General features: G+C 43.3%; 3 protein-coding genes across 6 annotated transcripts in view; all 3 read left to right on the plus strand.

Moving 5' to 3' along the window:
• The first annotated feature begins 17 nt into the window (after nucleotides 1-17).
• snrpb (small nuclear ribonucleoprotein polypeptides B and B1) lies at nucleotides 18-7,442 on the plus strand. Its single transcript, XM_074646894.1, has 7 exons — nucleotides 18-171; nucleotides 3,755-3,906; nucleotides 4,624-4,735; nucleotides 5,510-5,662; nucleotides 5,742-5,871; nucleotides 7,059-7,184; nucleotides 7,307-7,442. The coding sequence occupies exons 1-7, from the start codon at nucleotides 169-171 to the stop codon at nucleotides 7,345-7,347; spliced, it is 717 nt and encodes a 238-aa protein (XP_074502995.1). The 5' UTR covers nucleotides 18-168; the 3' UTR covers nucleotides 7,348-7,442.
• Nucleotides 7,443-9,788: 2,346 nt separating this feature from the next.
• Nucleotides 9,789-19,587, plus strand: ctsa (cathepsin A). Of its 2 annotated transcripts, XM_074646916.1 has the most exons (14): nucleotides 9,789-9,933; nucleotides 12,581-12,744; nucleotides 13,020-13,131; nucleotides 13,203-13,253; nucleotides 13,398-13,484; nucleotides 13,572-13,727; nucleotides 14,121-14,297; nucleotides 14,426-14,517; nucleotides 14,662-14,740; nucleotides 14,834-14,982; nucleotides 15,153-15,228; nucleotides 17,387-17,476; nucleotides 17,754-17,855; nucleotides 19,001-19,587. In XM_074646916.1, the coding sequence occupies exons 2-14, from the start codon at nucleotides 12,581-12,583 to the stop codon at nucleotides 19,082-19,084; spliced, it is 1,419 nt and encodes a 472-aa protein (XP_074503017.1). In that variant the 5' UTR covers nucleotides 9,789-9,933; the 3' UTR covers nucleotides 19,085-19,587. The 2 variants fall into 2 exon arrangements, with proteins under 2 accessions (XP_074503017.1, XP_074503008.1); XM_074646907.1 differs by lacking the exon at nucleotides 9,789-9,933 and having other exon boundaries at nucleotides 12,557-12,744.
• A 959-nt stretch (nucleotides 19,588-20,546) lies between these two features.
• The window catches only part of LOC141774335 (ral GTPase-activating protein subunit beta-like), a 32,766-nt gene continuing 32,465 nt past the window's right edge, over nucleotides 20,547-20,847 (plus strand). Inside the window, exon 1 of one of the 3 annotated variants that reach the window (XM_074646930.1) lies at nucleotides 20,547-20,749. The gene's annotated coding sequence lies outside the window, so the exon portion shown is untranslated. Of the gene's footprint in view, nucleotides 20,750-20,786; nucleotides 20,800-20,847 lie in introns of those variants that run through there. The other 2 variants (XM_074646921.1, XM_074646922.1) reach the window with 2 other exon arrangements.

The following is a 20,847-nucleotide window of genomic DNA, read 5'->3' on the forward strand; positions in this document are numbered from 1 at the left end:
TTGTGTTTCCTTTGTCCGGGTAGGAACCATCGGTAGGAACACTTCCGCTGCGGTACGTCACTTCCTGTGAATCTTTGATAAAGACGGGCCTGGCGGAATCTCCGCGGGTTAATTTTTTGGGTTTGTTCGGTGAATCCGTCGGGAATCGGAGCCATCAGAACCGCAGACATGGTGAGTGTGTACCGGGCAGGCTGTCCACTGGCTGCCGGTCCCGTAGGTCACCGAATTTATACAGAATTTACCGGTTTTATCACAAGAATGGCGGGAGTTTGAATGAACGTCGGCTGAACGTTAGTGCAGCACCGCGCCGAGTCAAGAGCTGTTAAAATCATCAGGAATACCATCAGTAATCAGTTAATCTTCAGTGTTAACCGGTTTGGTCCGTTAACGAGCTTCTGTGTAACGACCAGCCGGTGATTTACCGGGACAGGTCGCGGTGTTTGTTAGCTGTTAGCTGCTAACGGTAGCTCCCCGGTGTTGTGATCACCATGGTATCATGAAGAATGAAACGAGTCCATGCTCGTTCTAGAGCTTCAGTTTAACTAACGTTACATATACACCGGGTAACCTTTGTTCACACCGGAGAGACTAACGTTACCGGGTCACCGACGGTACACTGAGCGAATGAAGCTACGAGCAAACCATGAAGTTGTTTAACGTTAGTTTAATGATACTCTGTCTGCACGTGTCGACACTAATGTAACCGATAATCAATAAGTATTGATCCGCTGGGTCCTTTTGTAGTTAAACTCTGTCCCCCAGAGTCACACTTTAAAGGAGCAATGTATAACTATCAGAGGATCTATTTGCAGAATTTAATATAATATTCATGACTATATTTTCATTAGTGTTTAATCAGCGGATACTATTGATTGTTGTGTTTCTGTAATCTTGGATGGATCCCTTCATATCTCCATAGGGAGCGGGTCCTCTTCACGGAGTTCGCCATGTTGCTCCTTCATGTTTCTACAGCAGCCCAGAGCGGACAAACCAAACACCGGCTCTAGATAGAGCTATCTGTGTTTTTACTAGGGATGTTCATAATTAACCGTTTAACCGACATTAAGCATTTTAACCGATTAACGCTATCGGTTAAAACAGTTAAAATAAATATTTATAATTAATTGAAAAGCTGAGCGGCTCGTCACTTTAAGGAGAAAAGTTGGTCAACCTTAAGAGGCGACGCCGGGGTTGCAGGATACAGGAAGTTGGCTACGGCCTATGGCTCGCTTGGGGCTTGCTTGAGCTGAGGAGCAGTAGTTTCGTTTCATTTATTCAGCAACAGATAAAGTGTACACACACTGCTACACCTATGTTCACAGCTATAACGCCACCAACAACCTCACACTCACCGCCAACACACACACACGGACAGTCGTTAAAGTTACGTAGCGTTGACAGACTGTATGTGTGTGGCGGTGGCGAGCAAGAAGCCTCCGGCAATGCTAGAGCTGCTAACGTAGCACAAATACACACTGTTTATCAGGCAATCGCTATTGTTAATCCGGACAGACAGAGTGTTGTTACGCCGGGTAGACATACAGCGGACGCGAGGCACAAATCTTGTTGGTCAACGGTTAATAATCTGTTAACGAGGGTTGGTTATCGGTTAAGAAATTTTCAAAATGAGCATCCCTAGTTTTTACGTTACCTGAAGGCCACCCTAGTTCTCTCACACGCTTGTGAAATCCGCAATGTTAAACCGTGGTACCACCAGCCACCGCCTGGTATCCGTTGCTCCTAAAGTAGTGTTATTATGGTAAGGATGGCCACTGAGTGAGGTGAACGACGGTTTTGCACTCAGCATCTCACGTTACAGCAGTCTTGGAAAGAGAGGTGTGAGCTGGGGGGGGGGGGGGGGGGTTGGTTGCAATCAGCAATTACACCTCTAGATGTCGCCAAATCCTGCACACTGCACCTTAAAGAGCTATATATAGATATAGATATATAGATAAAAAACGATAGTCAACGAGGCAAATATCAGCCGATGTTCGGCCAATAAATTGGTGCATCCTAAAAAAGAAGCAACAGGTCAGCCATCTTTAATATCTGAACTCCAAATGATTTCTCAGCTTTCATCACATTCAGTCTCAAAGTTCAGTTATTATATTAAATAATACTTTACAGACGTAACATTACAGACAAATAGCTTTAGATTCAGTTGGAATAAAATATATGGACAAAGAAAGTAAAACATTTGAGTCATTAGTGTATGGCATGATCCTTCTCTGCCATACCAGCTAGATCATCGCTGAAAATGTCCTGGAGAAGATGGAACTCTTCTTCTAGAGACTCTTTGAATGTGAGCTGCTGTTTCAGTGTGCAGGGGGTTAACAGTCACGCTAACAAGCACAGTAATGATCACTTCCTGTTCAGATACACAAACCAGCAGTAGCATCTAAGACGCGTTCAGCCTCGACAAAATGTAGCAAAATGTTTATTTAAATGGAAACAATGGTACATTGAACACTTGGGGTGTAACGATTTTTAATAACGTTCTTATAATGATACGATACGTATCAATTTCCATGGTTCCGATACGATTCAAGGACGATATTTGGCTCATCTAGAACGATACAATACAATACGATTCAATGCCTTGAAATCAATACTGTAACTTTTTTTTGCCAAAAATTCAGTCAGTGTGACTGAAATAAATATCTGATACTGGACGGTGCAGGTCAGGATTCCGCAAAGTTTTCTTGTAAGGGAATTATGGATGTAAACAACCATTTATGGCAAATACATACCGCTTTTATTTGAATTTATAAAAAGTGTAACTTCAGGACCTGCTGATTCAGTTCTCAAGATACAAGGCAGTGCAATAATTAACAAAAAATATAATAAACCAACTTTTATTCAAGTTAAATTAACAGTAGTTTAACCTGCTGCTACCTTTTTTCAGTTTCAATATAAATGCGAGAGCCATGCTACAGTGATCAACCGCTGATAGTGATCAACAGCTTGGGACAGAATCGTTCCTCTATAAACGCTGTTTAAATAATTAGCTTAAAGTAATCAAGTAGTCCACCTACAGCGTTCATTTGGGGTCTTTTCATACATTAAAACATACAGGAAAACATTTTAAAACTGATGGACTAACGTTAGTTGAATTTCTGTTTAGTTTTTTACTTTACTCCCGTGTTAATTTGCCTCGCCAAATGTCTGCTCTCCAGCTGGAGACGTAAGGCTGATCCTGCGTGTACATTGATATCATGACGGGAAAAGAAGTAATTTTCTCTGAATGAGAAACAAAAGTGCACGGGGGAAAGTGCCTGTGGGTGAGGCCGCCCACGTCAAGTGGATTGATTACACATCATCACGTAAGGCTCCCAAAATGAAACCCTGCCGATCGGCTCCTCTGCACTGCAGCGCCGGCAGCTCATGCAGTCCAGTGCCAGTCTCATTCCACGCCGCTACGGAGTGAGAGAACGAGGAGTCCCGGCAAAGGGGCGCCGTTCGTCTGCAAGCACTCTCGCGTTGCAGAGCCAGCCAAGCTGGCGCATGTCGATGGTGTTAATGTTATACACAGGGAGAGTGAACTGGAGTAACGTTTAACATTTCTTTACTAATAAAAGTGCTAAAAAATACATCCAAACCTCAAAGCCCGCTTCACACCGCTTCTAGGAAACATTTCGTTTAACCCGGAAACCGTAGCGAAACAGTGCACACCGTTTTCAGATTGAATGTGCCCCTGGAACAGTGTGTGGTGGTGTTGATGTCCTAGTAATGTCTGTCTCTGATTGTTTCTCAGACGGTGGGTAAGAGCAGCAAGATGCTGCAGCACATTGACTTCAGGATGAGGTGCATCCTGCAGGACGGGCGAATCTTCATCGGCACCTTCAAGGCCTTCGACAAACACATGAACCTGATCCTGTGTGACTGTGACGAGTTCAGGAAGATCAAGTAAGTCCAACACTTCAGGTCAAAGGTCAACAGAATTCTGGGACCTCCAGCTGATCAGCACCTTCCAGGGTTTTTCCTACCAATATACAGCCCAGGCGCAGCAGAATGAATATCAGGGAAACACGGTTGCGTCTTCAAAACACGTCATGAGCTGAGAGCTCAGTGTTTGTTATAAAGAATGGGGGGGACAACTGTACGGTCATTAAGAGTTTAGTTTGATATTAAGCCACTACACTGGACAGGTATACCAACTGTAACCACTAGGTGTCATACTTGGCTCAGCAGCCACTCCGACAAAACTAAAATTAGAATAGCTGGTCCACATTAAAGGTCAGCCCACCTTAAGTGAGCCAGGGCAGAAGTTGTCGCTAACTTCTGAGCTAACTCCCTTCACTTAAATTAACAGGTGGCAAGCAAGAAAATGAAATTGGATCTACTTCTTGTTGCAGCCCCCCGGCTTGGCAGTAAATTGCGCACGGTCCATAGCGTCCGATATAAATATATACACAATAATATGCCAGAATGTGTCATAGTGATCAATGTCTGTTCAGCTGGTGTCCAGAAAAGCAAACCTTGTAGACTGGACCGGCAAAACCGTTATTCATAGTCATTGTTAAAAGAAATTCAATGACAATGACCTGAAAATATTAGGTTAATGTGACCTCTGGGCAGCACTGAGGCATGCTGGATAATGAATGCGTTTTTGTCGTCCTTCAGGCCGAAGAACTCAAAGCAGCCGGAGCGAGAGGAGAAGAGGGTTCTGGGTCTGGTCCTGCTGAGGGGGGAGAACCTGGTCTCTATGACCGTTGAGGGCCCGCCCCCTAAAGATGTAAGTGGAACCCTGCAGCCAATAGGAGACAGACCTGTGGTGATGTCATCAGAACTGTTATGTAAAAAACAGACTGTAGTATATAAAGATGGACGACATGTCAGCTCCCCAAAAGTGAAGCCAAAACCTCTGGATCGCCCCCTCGTGGCTGGCTGCAGTATAGGTGATACATCCCATCTCCATGTTAGTGGATGAGACATGGACCACACTAAAAAGTCAAAGTACACGTCAAATACATTTTCACAAAAAAATTTAAGTTTGGTTTTAATTAGTTATTCGATGCCATAAAAAGGTGGTGTGACGTCCTGATGGGCAGCTGTGATTGACAGCTGCTCTGAGTGAAGTAGTCTTAGCCGGAGGCTCGTGAATTGTACAAAAGAGGAGATATAACCTTTAAATTTCCATAATGTCACCAGTCTGTGTAATAGAACATGTGTCAATTTGATCATAAGATAGATAGATACTATGGTTAGATGTTGTCTTTCTAACCACCTAACTGCTACGTTAGGACCATGGTCGCCTTTACCACGGTGCTAACATAGCAGCTAGGTGCCTCACGCTAGCAAGCTGCGGCCATGCTCGACTTGTGATTGTCTCAGGCGTGTGTGTGTGTGTGTGTGTGTACACACACACACACACACACACACACGTAGTCTATGGTAAAAACTGATAATTTGGGTCTTTAATTATAAGTTTCTCAACGTAGATAAATTTGTTCAAATAAACTTTATTTCATATTTGCTAAACTGCTGTGTTCTGTTCGTTACCCTACAGACGGGTATAGCTCGTGTCCCGTTGGCGGGCGTGGCTGGTGGTCCAGGTGTTGGTCGGGCAGCGGGCCGTGGCGTCCCTGCAGGAGCTCCGATGCCTCAGGCTCCGGCCGGGCTTGCCGGGCCTGTAAGAGGCGTGGGTGGACCTTCGCAGCAGGTAACTATGGCAACAACAGCTCTGTGCTCAGGTGTGTGTGCGCGTGCTCAGGTGATGACTGCTTCCTGTGTTTTTCCAGGTGATGACTCCGCAGGGCCGAGGGACGGTTGCCGCGGCAGCAGCAGGAGCAAGTATTGCCGGCGCTCCCACACAGTACCCACCTGGACGAGGAGCCCCACCCCCGATGGGCAGAGGAGCCCCCCCTCCTGGTGAGTGGACATGTGATGTCATGTTTTGGTGATAGCACTGTGCTTTCAACTGCTGTGACAAGACTGTGGATGAAGCATTAGGGGGCGGCTGCGTGATTGGCATGTCGGATGTTCACACCAGCTGCGTTTCTGCTGCTGCAGCTGCTGCTGCCAGCCCTTTCTTTCTACATAGTTTGCCTTTCATAATGGCCCTTTCATTTCATTCTAAATGTCATTTATATTTATTTTAGACAGTAAAAGGTTAAATGTGTGGTAATTTGTAAATAATAGTAATAATCCACAATTAAAACCCTGTACTTTATTCATTCATGGAGCTCTGCAAATCACTGCATGTTCTACAACACTGTCCTGCACATATTTCAGAATAAAAGCCTTGTTTTAACAAATGAAGGAATTCTGTCCAAAGAAAAAACGCTTGAGGGCTTTTATTTTGAAATGAAAGCAGGAAGTGTTGATTTAAAAATAAGTCTTTACTTTTTTCCATCTCCATAACATTTTCTACATATACAGACATTGAAACTGTAGTAATGTTGCTGTCTGTTGTTGCTGTGAACCGTGCACGGCTCGAGTTAAAAATAGGCGAGACCTCGAATCTCTAGAAGAGACGCAGCTGACACGCAGCCAAACCACGTGTCTCACGCGGGCGGTGTGGCTGCTCTAACCCGATTAACACGGACAACGAAATAAAAAACAACAGGTAACGCAGCAGCCACACGCTCCTGGCGTTCCCTGTGTGGCCGAGGCTTTACACCCATTCCCTTCTCAATTGAAGTTTCTCTCCTTCACCAAAGAAATTACACTACCTTAATTGCCTTGTTAACTCATCGTATAATGCACTTCATTCAAACTCGACACAAACAAAATAAAACCATCTTGATTAGCTATTCCACTGTTCCAACAATCAGAAACTTTGGTTTGGTCAAAATAAACCCTTCATTCAGAGTTCGATGTGAAATAAGCCGGCTCTACACTTTGTTTTTCCCTCGCTGTCTCTCTCTCTCTCTGCCTGCTGAGCATCTGCTGAACGGCTCTCGTTCTTCACAGGCAGACCATTAGATTGGCAAAATAAAAAGCAACTTAATTTGATTAAACATGACTATTAACTTGGTTGACCATTAACTAATGAATTGGTAAAAAAAAATTACGTTGAACCATGACCTGACTCCTCCTGTGTTCTCCCCATGCAGGTATGATGGGTCCACCCCCTGGCATGCGGCCCCCGATGGGTCCTCCGATGGGGATGCCGCCGGGTCGAGGAGCTCCAATGGGGATGCTCCCACCAGGCATGAGGCCGCCGCCCCCCGGCATGAGAGGTAAGTTGTGTCCACTGAGACGGCTTTTGTAGGCAGTCTGAGGAGCCAATGAGATTGCCGCATCATTAATCACGTCATTCACTGTAAACAGACCATGTGACCTCTCTGCTCTGCTGTTTTAGGACCTCCTCCTTCTGGGATGAGACCGCCCCCTCGGCCCTGAGGAAGCACCGCCCCTCTCAGACTCAACTGTTGTATAGAATTTTTTTTTTTTTTATCTTCTGTTTTTTAATAAAGTTTCAGGATGGTTTGATTTCAGCTTGGCTGTCTTTTCAGTTTCTATGGTAACCAGTTCAATACAAGTCTGGAGTAACGGCCAATCACAGCTCAGATTAACTCATTAATATTAGGGACTTAAAAGTAATGTCAAAGATTTTCATTTTAATAAATGTCTGTTAAGTTGCTATTGCTGAAGGAGATAACACAAAGGTGACTGAGCCTATGGACCACTAATTTGAAAGTATTGCAATATTTATATATTTGCAGTATTTGAGTATTACGAACTGGGCGTCTGTGGGGACATTCCCGGAAAAAAAATGTTGTATTACATTTTTTCTCCATTGCATACACATAAAAAATGGAACAATGCACACAATACTGCAACTTGAAGCTCATGTACATAGAAATATATTTTATTCTATTTCTATGCTCATGTATAAAAAAAAAAAAACTCCAGACTGCTAAACTCTGAGCACAATTTAATTAAGTTCATTCAAATAGAAATTCTCAATCAACCAGGACTGAAATCTTTAGGATTACCACTTTAGAGGGGACCTATTATGCTTTACCTTATTTTTTGTCATTTTAACGTTACAATATCAGACGTTCATATTAAACGTGGCCAAAGTGTCAAATAATGAGGTACCAACGTATGTAAAAGTATTTACTGTGAGCAGAACCATCAGGCTTCTGACCGTTGTTTCCAACGTCTTTTTCTACTTTGGCTACAAGGTTTCAGTTCATACCGGATTGCTTTACATGGTCATCTGCTCCAGGCAAAGTGCGCCGCCCTACCTCACAAGTTAGTGACACTGTCAAATACACACTTGTCCATTGATTCATCCAAAATAATGTTGCAAACAGATAATTGGTAAAATCCTCAGACTAGGAAAAAGATGATGCATGCACATCTTCACAACGGAAATGCAGTTGACTATCGGCTACTTTTTATAACCTTTTGGTTGTGCTGCAGAATTTAACTTTTTACTGGCTACACCCTCAGCGCACATACGGTGTAGGTTTGAGTCACAGGCAAAACAAGACGTTCTTGCTAAGAAGTGAAAGTCAATTGCTCGTTCCATTGCAACATCACTGCCTAGAGGCTGAGCTACGCTTCTTCCATTTTGGACTGAAGGCGACTACCAGACGCCAGTAAAACGTCCGCCTACAAAGTGCAGTACCAAAGTAAAAATTATTTCTATTCTATTGTCTATTGCCTCTACCAAAATCACCTGTGTTGAACAATAAAAATATTACAAATATGCATACTATTACTTATTAAACAACCTGGCCGCTTCCTAGAAGAGCATAAAGTGAGTGATGTACATAAATTGAAGTTATAAAAATCCAGCAAACTGATTTTGAGAGAAATCTCAAACTTTTTCATGTCAAGGATCCAAAATGGAGTCCAGTAGACCACAGACCATGGATGTAGAAGAGGGTCCAATAGACCACAGACCATGGATGTAGAAGAGGGTCCAATAGACCACGGATGTAGAAGAGGGTCCAATAGACCACAGGCCATGGATGTAGAAGAGGGTCCAATAGACCACAGACCATGGATGTAGAAGAGGGTCCAATAGACCACAGACCATGGATGTAGAAGAGGGTCCAGTAGACCACAGACCATGGATGTAGAAGAGGGTCCAACAGACCACAGGCCATAGATGTAGAAGAGGGTCCAATAGATCACAGACCATGGATGTAGAGGAGGGTCCAATAGACCACAGACCATGGATGTAGAAGAGGGTCCAATAGATCACAGACCATGGATGTAGAAGAGGTTGTGTCCTGTGCTTTTGCCCTGCGTGTTAGTAAATAACCTACAACCCCATTAAATTCTGCTGATGTCATGCTACTAGCTACTGGCCGATAGCCGGTTGTTTGGGAACAGAGACGTTAACACATCCACCACGGTACAGGCTGACAGCATACAGCCCATGGGTGTAGTAGAAGATAATAAAAGTGATGAATTACAGCCAATAGATCCATTATTACAGCCACATACAGCTAGCAGGAAGCTGTCATATGAGCGTGCAGGGCGGTGCAGTCCCGTGGGTCTGATGACCGTTCATTATGGCGAGGAAAATAACTCTGGATTCAGCTGTTAGTTCATTTTACTACTTTTAGGACATCATGTTTTAAATGAGGGATATTTAAGTGTTCCTACTGGGAAGTTGATTTATATCCTCTGATTTACAGACGTCTCTTTATTCATCCATGGACACAGACTCATTGGTGTTTTCAGTCCAAAATGGCGGCAGCGCCATCTAGCGACTGTTGTCAAAAAAGCACCAGAGTTTCGTCACTTTGCTTCTATACTCGGCTCAATAAGCCTTGGTTATAGCATCATGATCACGTGATCAGTCTGATGGGTGGGGTGTCATGTGACCGGCTGCTGTCATGTGACTTGTTGAGCTTCTTCGTAGTCTTCAGCTGCAGTCAGTCAGTGATCAACTCCATCAACTTCACCTGCTGACCGAGAGACTAGTTGCTACTGAAACCAGGAGACGAGAGACAGCAGAGGTGAGTGTGTCTCTGACTGAAACAGTCTCCGTTCAGATCTCAGTCTGGCTTCTACTCAGTTCTCTCAGTCACACTGTGTTGTTGTCTGTGTGTTAGCAGTTAGCCTGAGCTAACCTGCTTCCGGGTCAACATGTGAACAGAAACAGTGTAAACAGTCTGAAACTAGAGTAAACTAACACTGTGAACAGTCAGTCTGACAGAGAAACTCTGCTCCTGTCCTCATGTGTCCAACTTCATTCAGGAAGAACTGAAATAATATTCATTTCCCCACTGGGTGGAAGCAATTATTTAATTAAACAATTGTTAAAAAAGATTCTGAATCTGAAACATTTTGTGATAAATTCGGCAGCATTTATAGATTCAATCACAAACGTGACTTCCTCCCAACATCATGTGTTCTTCTCCTCTGCTGGATGTGTTGCCTCCTGCTCTGTCCGCATGACTGCGGTTTTATAGTCAACATGTTTACTCACTTCTGCCTTTTATAATTAGGCAGTAGACCTGATTACTGACAGGAACAACCGGTTACATTAACTGCTCCTGTTCTGCATGCTTATCCTCGGCATACCAGACTTCATTCAAAAATACCCAAATTAAATATGTATTTCCTCCCTGGGTGAAAAGTATCACTTTATAAATCCAGACTGAGACATATTATGGATCGGTATCTTCTTTAGATAAATTCGGCTCATAGAAACTCAACCACAAGTGTTACTTCCTTAAGATATTAGCCTCATGTTTTAGAGCTGTTTCCATCAGCCTGTCCTGTGTGGTGTCCTCTGCTGTGTTTGTAGTTATTATTTTTTATTGAATTTAACATATATACATATACAGACAGACTTACAATATTAATAATTAAATTATACAATGAAATGTTTAGTCAGAATTTCAAAGAAAGGGACATGACATTTCATGTATTTCACATATCTAACAAAGAAAACAAATGAAATAAAATATAAGACAAAATAAATAATGCCTCAAAAAAAAAAAATTTCAGCAACACACAACAGATTAAATGTGACTGTGCCCCTTGACGTCCAAGAAACTCCAACAAAGGTTTCCAAACATTTTCAAGTTCTGCTGGTAGCTGCTCGTTATGTCGTAACAAATAAACGCTCATGCTCCTGTTCCGCCTCCTGTCACCTGTCACCTGTCACCTGTCACCTGTCACCTGTCACCACACATCATTAAACCTGATTCCCTGTGTGAGCAGTGCAGTTAGCCTGAGATAACCACTTCTGGGTTTGAACCAGTGAACAGAAAGTAACCTCAGTGTTTGTCTGTCATCTGGTCTCTGTGGTTGTTGAGAAGTGAACAGTTGGCAGGAGTCAAACTGATAGATTTAGGTTAAACTCTCGGCTCCTCTTCTACACACATGTCATGTTATCTACCAAACTTCATCACAAATACCATAATTTTTAACATTTATTTCTCGGTAGGAGAAAACAGTCATTTAAAGCAGCAGTGGGTACAATTGGAGCAAGTATGATTTTTAGAAAAGTAATTTTTTATAAAACGGTCACTATATCCTGACAGTAGTGCACAAGATGGGTAATCTGAAAACAATCATGTGCCTCGGTGTCCTCCGGTGATCCTAACGGCATCTGCAAGATTTCACAGACTGGAGGAAAACAACCAGTCAGAGCCGAGCTCGAGCCTTGCCGTCTCTGAGCAGCTGTCAATCACTCGCAAACTCTGATCAGACGATTAAACTAGGCAGCGCTGATCAAATATTAATCAATATTCTGTTACTGTAATGACTATTTCTCTCCTCAAATGTTCTCAGAATCATCTTGTAGTGTACTGTTTAGCTGTAAAATGAGAACGTTTGTGACCCGGCAGTCATGTTGAGATCAGTTGAGGAAATACCAAGCACCACCCACCAGCCGGAGCAAACTTTCTCATTTTACAGCTAAACAGTACACTACATGATGTTTCTGAAAACATTCGAGGGGAGAAATAGGCATTACAGTTTGCAATTGATTGACAGCTGCCTCTGTTGAATGAACAGCCAATAGGAACGCTCTCTCTCTCTGAAATGACCTGTGATTGGCTAAAGTCTCCCAGAGTTTTTAAAGCCTGAAAACAGAGCCATGAGGAGGTTCAGAAATCTAGTTTTCTCTCAGAACACTTAAATTACAATATGCTGAAAGGTTAATATGGAATTTTTGCCCAATGGTGCCAAAAATATTCTGACTACTGCAGCTTTAATTGACAGCTCATAGAAAACCAGCCAAGCACAGCCTCAAAGTAGTACATGTTGACCTGGTTCCCATAATCCTGTGGCGCCCTCTGCTGTGTGTTTTTAGAACTTGAAGATAATTGAATGTGACTATAACCAGCTGCCTGCTGTTTTAACAGTGCATTTATAAAGGTTTACTCCCTATTAAAGTGTATAGATTTGTCATTGAATGCCTCCTGTTGGTTCCTCTCGCTGCCTGCTTTGGATGTTTTTTCCTGCACTGATTGATGTGTTAATAAAGTTTGAATAAAGTGTTTAAAGTGATCTATTCACATGGAGGAGACGGAACTCTTCATTAGAAGCCAGTTAGATGCAACAGATAACAGCTGGTTCAACAGCTGATAATAGCCATTCTGTGCAAGTAACAATGTCAGTGGTGTTGATGATGTCACTTCCTGTTGCATTTCAGATGCAGGTGGCGGTGTTGTGTTACTTCCTGTTCTCGCTGCTCGGCGGTGATGCGGCTCCAGCTGCAGACGAGGTGACTTACCTGCCCGGTCTGCAGAAACAGCCGAGCTTCAGGCATTACTCTGGATACCTGAGCGTGGCCGATGGAAAACACCTACACTACTGGTCAGTACCTGAGATACGTACACCTGTAAGACACCTGCATCATTACACTTAATAATCTCAGATACTTGTTGCTTTTGTCCGTTCACCTGAATCCAAACATACCAGCGCTGTAACAAACTCAGGTGTGTTATCTGTGAACACAAAAAAGTTAACCTGAAGACACTCGTTGTCGTAGTCGCCTGATTTTTCTACCTGAGCATCACTCATCGCCTGCCTACACCGGAGTACACCCTCACTTGATTGTCGACATCACCTGAGTGCATTGTTGTTTTCAGGTTCGTGGAGTCCCAGAATAACCCGTCGTCTGACCCGATGGTGTTGTGGTTGAATGGCGGCCCCGGCTGCAGCTCTCTGGACGGACTGCTGACAGAACATGGACCCTACCTGGTAGGTAACCTAAGACTTTGCCCACCTGGGATGTCACAGCGACACCTGCTGACCTCTGACCTCTGTTTCAGATCCAGGACGACGGCGTGACGCTGCTGTACAACCCGTACTCCTGGAACAAGGTCAGTTAACCAGTTGCCAATCTGCACGCTGTCACGCGGCCAGGAATTGCATCCAGACTAACCGCGTGACCAAACCACCAGACGGCTCATTGGTTGCTGTAGTTGTGATTCATAGAAGCTGATTGGTTCACTGTTTCTGAGCAGATTGCCAACGTGTTGTACCTGGAGTCTCCAGCAGGGGTCGGCTTCTCGTACTCTGACGACAAGAATTACGTCACCAACGACACCGAGGTCAGTGACGCTCCTGAAACTCGGCTCACGATTGGCTCACAAGTGTTCACTGTCAGGTGTGTTCAAGGTGTTTTTTCTTCTCCTCAGGTGTCGATGAACAACTACCTGGCTCTGAAGGAGTTCTTCCGTCTGTTTCCAGAGTTCAGCAAGAACGAACTCTTCCTGACTGGAGAGAGTTACGGAGGAATCTACATCCCGACGCTTGCCGAGAGAGTGATGGAGGACGCCAGCCTCAACCTGCAGGTACACACAAATACTGCAGTACACTAATACTATAGTACAGAGTGATGGAGGACTCCAGGGTCGTGTCTAGAAGGTAACCCACAAATTGAAAAAAACGTGCAAAAACTCTTGAGACTCGCTGCCTGATGACCAAACATTAACCATTTCAGGTCAATGCCTAACCTTAACTATCTCGCGAGGGTTTCCCAAATTGTGGGTTACCTTCTAGACCCGACCGGACACCAGCCTCAACCTGGAGACATTGTACTACTGCAGTGACATGATAATATTGATAATATCCCGTTATTGTTGGACCTGGCATGATAAGGTAATCCCACAGGGTAAAGTCAGAATAAGTGTCCAATCACTGTCTTGTAGGATGCTAACATTAGCTGTGTCTCACCTGTCCTGCAGGGCATCGCCGTGGGAAACGGGATGTCGAGTTACGAGATGAACGATAACTCTCTGGTGTACTTCGCCTACTACCACGGCCTGCTGGGAAGTCGGCTGTGGACCGACCTGCAGAAGTTCTGCTGCAGCGCCGGGAAGTGTAACTTCTACAACAACCAGGACCAGAACTGCTCCGAGAGCGTGAGTCCCAACAAGTGGTTTATGATACCTGGTTTATTTCTTCAGCCAGTCTGAACCTGGTTTATGAGGATTGAATCTGGTTTATCAGGTGAAACCAGTTTGTCTCATGTGTTGGGTTTCTTCTGCAGCTGGGTGAGGTTCAGGTCATCGTCTACAGTTCGGGACTGAACATGTACAACCTGTACGCTCCCTGTCCAGGTGGAGTCCGTGAGAGAGTCAGGTAAGCTGTGACTCATCATAGGGAATGCATGTAAATGTTTAAAATGACACCATCTTAAACATGGAGTCCGTAGCCGCTGCTAGATCACCTGCAGCAGGTGTAGTGCGACCACAGAGAGGTTGACTTCCTGTTATTGATTGTCAGTATTGAGCGAGGTGAGCTGGTGATGAGAGATCTTGGGAACTCGTTCATCAACCATCAGTGGACTCAGCTGTGGAACCAGGTGTGTATAAAGTCAGCTGATGTCTTTACATTAAAGTTCCCGCACCTGACGGATAGATAGAAACCAGGTTCTCCTCTGACTCTGTTTGAGTAGAAGTTACGAGGTCTGGCGTCTCTAAACCTGAACGTCCGTCTGGACCCCCCCTGCACTAACTCCACCCCCTCTTCCCTCTACCTGAACAACGCGTACGTCAAAGCTGCTGTGCACATCAGCCCCAAGGCCCTGGACTGGGTCATCTGCAGGTAACACACCTGAACACTACACACCTTTTTAATCACTCCGACAACTTGGATCTCCATGACCTTTGAAGACATTGTGATGTTTTGTGATCTGTTTTTTAATATATTGTTATGTCATTCAGACGTTTCAATAAAGTTGTAAACAGACCTCTGATTTCTGCCTTGTGTTGCAGCTCGGAGGTGAATCTGAATTACGGTCGTGTCTACCAGGACGTCAGGAAACAGTACCTGAAGCTGCTCACTGGTCTGGTCAGTGAACACAACACACCTGTTCTCCTTCATCTTAAAATACCAAAGAGCACAGCTGTTCTCCAGTACAACAGACTTCATTCACAGTTTTAGTGTTTTTAAAGTCTGGGTAAAACAAAAATATTTGTGTTCTGAGTTTGTCACACCACAGTAATGTGCTATTAACCACCCAGCCAAATTTGAATGATTAAAAAAAATCGGCAATTATATAAAATTAGGTTTCAAAATCGTGGAAAAATAAACCGTATTGTCTTGCTCTGAAACACTTCAGAGCAAGTGAAACACGCTGTAACCACGCCCAATTGATCCTTCGATAAGTCCCGCCCCTCAAACATAGACTGGCCAATCATAGTGTAGCATCGGCCAGCTCTGACCAGGGTCCGACGACTATACGTCTGTGCCCATGAGACTCTCAAGCAATGTTTCAGATTTTCTTCATTTTCAGGCTGGTTTAGTCTATTTCGAGCTAGTCATGGTTAAACGTTGTGTAATAGTGATACTTGGAGAGGTTGGAAGGAGATAAACGTTTCTAAAATGTTACGTTTCTACGCAAAAACCTGTGGAGCTAACATTAGCAGAGTACGTTAGCACATCATTAACTAGCGTCATGGCGTGTCCACACTGGGAACGTCAGCAGCGCGTGGCGGCTGCGAAACCTGGTGTTTTTTATTTCGGCGTCCGTGTTAACTGGTTAGAGCTGCTACACTGCACGTGTGAGACGCGCGTCTCTGCTGCGTGTCTTCTAGAGATTTGAGGTCTCGCCTATTTTTACCGCAAGCCGTGAGCGGTTCACAGCAACAACAGACAGTGAAAGTAATCGTTTGACAGTATATTGACGTCATATCAGCAATATTACTACACTTTGTCTATATGTCTATATCTGTAGAATATGTCACAGACATGAAAAAAAGTAAAGATTTATTTTTAAATCAACACTTCCTGCTTTCATTTAAAAATAAAAGCCCTCAAGCATTTTTTTCTGTGGACAGAATCCTTCATTTGTTAACACAAGGCTTTTATTCTGAAATATGTGCTGGATAGTGTTGTAGAACATGCAGTGACTTGCAGAGCTCCATGAATGAATAAAGTACGGGGTTTTAATTGTGGATTATTACTATTATTTACAAATTACCACACGTTTCTTCACCTTTTTCTGTCTAAAATATATTATAATATCCATAATATATTAAATATAAATGACATTACTAATGAAATGAAATGGCCATTATGAAGGCAAACTCTGTGTAGAAAGAAAGGGCTGGCAGCAGAAACGCAGCCGTTCAGCGAGGCAGCCGTTCAGCGAGGCAGCCGCCACGCGCTGCTGGCGTTCCCTGTGTGGACAAAGCGTCGGATTTTTCTTTACCCAGACTTTAACTTCCTCATTAAATAACCTCAAGCCTGGCATGTTAGATTTAGTACATTTCCACAGCACTGACTCCAACAGTACAGGTGAATCCTCTTGGAGACGAACGGCTTCTCACCTGGAAAGTGTCAAGCGACAGGAAGTGACAAGTTTTATAAATATTTACAATCCTGTTCGATCACATCCTGATTTAATAAAATGTTATCGGGCTAATTAATTTGTTTTGTACTCCAATAATTGTTGTTTAACCATGTTCTTCTGTATGTCTGAAAACCATACAGGCTACATGTGTTCAACATGACTGCATGATGCTGCATTCAGAATGGGACGAACAGGAAAAATACCCATTGTTCCGATGCGTTTATTACCAGTTGGTGACTGACCTGAAGTAGAATTTGTCATCTTTTTACAGAATAAAGTACTCACTCCTCGTGGATACAGAATTGTACAAGACAAATATAAAAGACTATAAATACAAAACGTTACAAGCCTACAAAATGAAGATCTAAAAGCAGGAACAGGAGGGATTATGGCCTTTGTACCACTGGAAGGCTTTTAATGTGAAACATCTACAGGAAGTGTTAAATGGTGCCAGTAATGATTTTAACCAGTTGAGATCAAATGAATATTAAAAATAATCCAATAAAATTATATTAATATTATATCATCTTGTACAAAACCAGAAATGAGTCCTGACTGAATGGGAGCTCCTTTGGTGATTGGCTGATGTGTCCAGGTGGGCGTGGCTTGTTTATCCAGGTGTGTGTCCTTGTTGAGTTGTTGTGCTCTGTGCAGAAGTACCGGGTCCTGGTGTACAACGGGGACGTGGACATGGCCTGTAACTTCATGGGGGACGAGTGGTTCGTCGAGTCTCTGCACCAGCAGGTAACGTCATATCGAACTTATTAATCAATAATTAGAGTTGTGTAAAAACTTTTAAAACGGTTTGTTATTAAAGGACCAGTGTGTAACAATTAGGGGGATCTATTGGTAGAAATGGAATATAACATTAACAAGTATGTTTTCTTTAGTGAATAAATCACCTGATAAGAATCGTTGTGTTTTCGTTACCTTAGAATGAGTCGTTTATATCAGTGACATCAGGCAGTAGTCGGTGACATCAGGTATTCTCCAGGTGTGTTAATCTCAGCGTGTCTCTCAGGTGGAGGTCCAGAGACGTCCGTGGCTCTACGATGATCAGGACGGTCGGCAGGTCGGAGGCTTCGTCAAAGAGTTTGACAACATCGCCTTCCTCACTGTCAAGGTAAACACTTTTCATCTTCATCAGCTGACCCTCGGTGACCCTGTGATGTCATCTTTGTGCTGCTGCCATCTGTCTGAATATGATCAAGGCCTATGGAAAGGAGGCTGGGTCACACGCGGACATGGATCTGGGGTATGGGGTCAGAAAAGCATGCTGGTTTGCATACTGAAAAATTGAGGCTGTCAATCGATTTTAAATTAGTCCATATTTAGTCGTAAATTAATCGCACATAAAAACCCTCGGAGTCTGCCGTCCAGCTTCTGTCCACGAGAGCTACGAGTCAATCACTCACAAACTCCGATCAATCGGTCAAACTAGGCAGCGCTGATCAAACATGAATCAATATTCTGTTACGTCAATGCCGATTTCTCTCCTCAAATGTTCTCAGAATCATCTTGTAGTGTACTGTTTAGCTGTAAAATTAGAAAGTTTGTGATCCGGCAGCCATGTTGAGATCTGTTGAAGAAATACCAAGCACCGTCCACCAGCTGGAGCACAGCCAATAGGAACGCTGTCTCTCTGAAATGACCTGTGATTGGTCAAAGTCTCCCGTCTTGCGCTAGATTTTTTAAAAGCCTGATAACAGAGCCATGAGGAGGTGCAGAAGTCTAGTTTTCTCTCAGAACACTTGAATTAAAATATGCTGAAAGGTTATTATGGAAGTGTTGCCAAATGATGCAAAAAACTTGTTGCTTACTGAAGCTTTAACTTTGACAGCCCTATGAAATGCAACCAGATGTAGTAGGACATCCTGGTATTTCTGGCTTAATGCATTTGACATACTATGTGTTGGGACATACTAAATGTTTTTCCAGTATACTAGATAGTATGTTAGTATGGGTATACAGATGTGAACTCAGCCCAGCTACAGTTTGTTTTTGTGGTCTGTTCTGTGCTGATATTTTCCTCCACTGTTGACTTGTGAATTTATTATTATTATTATTATTATTATTATTATTATTACTTGCCCTGTAGCTTCCACAGTGGTATCACTGCAGAACTTATCTGAAAGAAGTAGTTGTTCATTATGTGGAACAACTGAAGTGATAGCCCTGCTATTAGAGACCTCTCTGTAAATAAAGGTTGATTTAAAAAGTTTGTTATTTAAACTCTGCTGCTGACCTTTGACCTCATTCTTCCTGCAGGGTTCTGGTCACATGGTTCCATCGGATAAACCAATTGCTGCCTTCGCCATGTTCTCCAGATTCATTAAGAAACAACCCTACTGACCTCCGCTCTGTTTGGACTCTTCAGGCTGCCGCACTTTGATTTGATTCTTTTTTTTTTTTTTTTTTTTTTCTCACTGCCAGCCGATCTGTGTTGCCTGGCAACCAGATCATTGTTGCAGGAAATAAAACGTCTCAACCTCAACCAATCACATCGCTTCTCTCGGTCCACTGTACTGGTGACACGTTGCCGTGGAAACGAGCACTGCCGTCTGTCTCTAATGTTTTTTTGGTTTTTTTTAAAGTTATTTTTTTGGGGGCATTTTCCATTTTTTTTATGACAGGACAGTGGATAGAGTCTTGAAAGGGGGGAGAGAGAGAGTGGATGCGGAAAGGGCCTCCGGCCGGATTCGAACCCGGGCCGGACCAAGCCTTAATACATGGACGCCCGCTCTACCAACTGAGCTAACCCAGGCGCCTGTCTCTAATGTTTTGAATGTGAAAACCTTTTTTGGTGTTTTTGTTGATTTTAAAGGGAAAACCAGAAAATAAAGATTGATCTCTAACTCGACTCTGTTTTCATTTCAAATGGAAACTGTAACCATTGTTTTATCAGTAATCGTTAAATAACATTATAGAAAATGATACGCGTTGAAAAAATATCTGAAACGATTATCGATTATTAAAGTAGTTGCAAATTGATTTCAGTTAATCAAGAAAGAGAAAATAATTGCACACCTGAGAAAAGGTTAAGGTGTTCAATCATTTCTGTTTGAGAAGACAGGAATGATGATGAAAGTTCAAATTAGTTGACCTTTGACCCGCTGACCTTTTGTGGGCTCAGCCAATCGCTGTTGACCACTGCTTTAACTGAAAGATGAAACACTAACATTAGTGTTTCAAAGATACAAGAGATGTTAGGCTGACAAAAAGCTGCCGTCAAGTCGGACTGTTTCTCAGCAAAAAATTCGATGTTGAATCAACGTTTAAACCTAGAAGTCGTCAGGGGTTGAAACATATAGCCAAAATGCAAGTTGAACCGACGTCCGGTCGCAACGTCCTCTCAACGTGCAGTCTTCAACGTGCAGTCTTCAACGTCTCCACAACATCAGGTCACAATGTAGACGTCCTCTAAACGTGCAGTCTTCAACGTGCAATCTTCAATGTCTCCACAACATTAGGTCACAACGTAGACGTCGTCTCAACGTGCAGTCATTGACTTTTAAAAATGATTCCATTTCTATATCCTGATATGTCTCGTTCGAGTTACCTAACTCAAGGGAACGAGTTAATACAAATTTTAGGTGTCTAGGGGGGCTCCTTACTTTCCCAATGTAAGTCTATGGGGAAAAAGTTTTGTTTGACAGACGTAGAAGTTGTAGTTACACTATGTAAAATTTGTTTCAAATCCCGGCGCTCTTCCTGAGAGCTTGGATAGGTCGTCTGTCTGTCTGTCCGTCTGTCCCTCTGTCTGTCCCTCTGTCTGTCTGTTCGTCTGTCTTGTCTGTCTGTACAACCGTTGTACATGTTGGTACATGTTCACACTGTCAGTTAAAGTGGTTCAGTCTGTTTATTGTAAACTGGAACACTGGGCACAGCCCCTCCTGTTAAACTGGAACTAAAGTTTCCCAGCTGACCCTGAAGGCAGCAGCAGCAGGTGAGTTCAAGTTGAGAGTTTTGACTTTCAGAGTGACCTGACTGTTGGCATGAGCTGGCTCACCTGTGTTTGTGTTTGTGAGTGAACAGACGGCTCACCGGCAGCTGGCTCACCTGTGCAGGTAAGACATTTCATTTTGAACATTTAAAACATTAACTTCACTGGTTCT

Source organism: Sebastes fasciatus, chromosome 1 (assembly GCF_043250625.1).
Source record: "Sebastes fasciatus isolate fSebFas1 chromosome 1, fSebFas1.pri, whole genome shotgun sequence".
Classification (NCBI taxonomy): Eukaryota; Metazoa; Chordata; class Actinopteri; order Perciformes; family Sebastidae; genus Sebastes; species Sebastes fasciatus.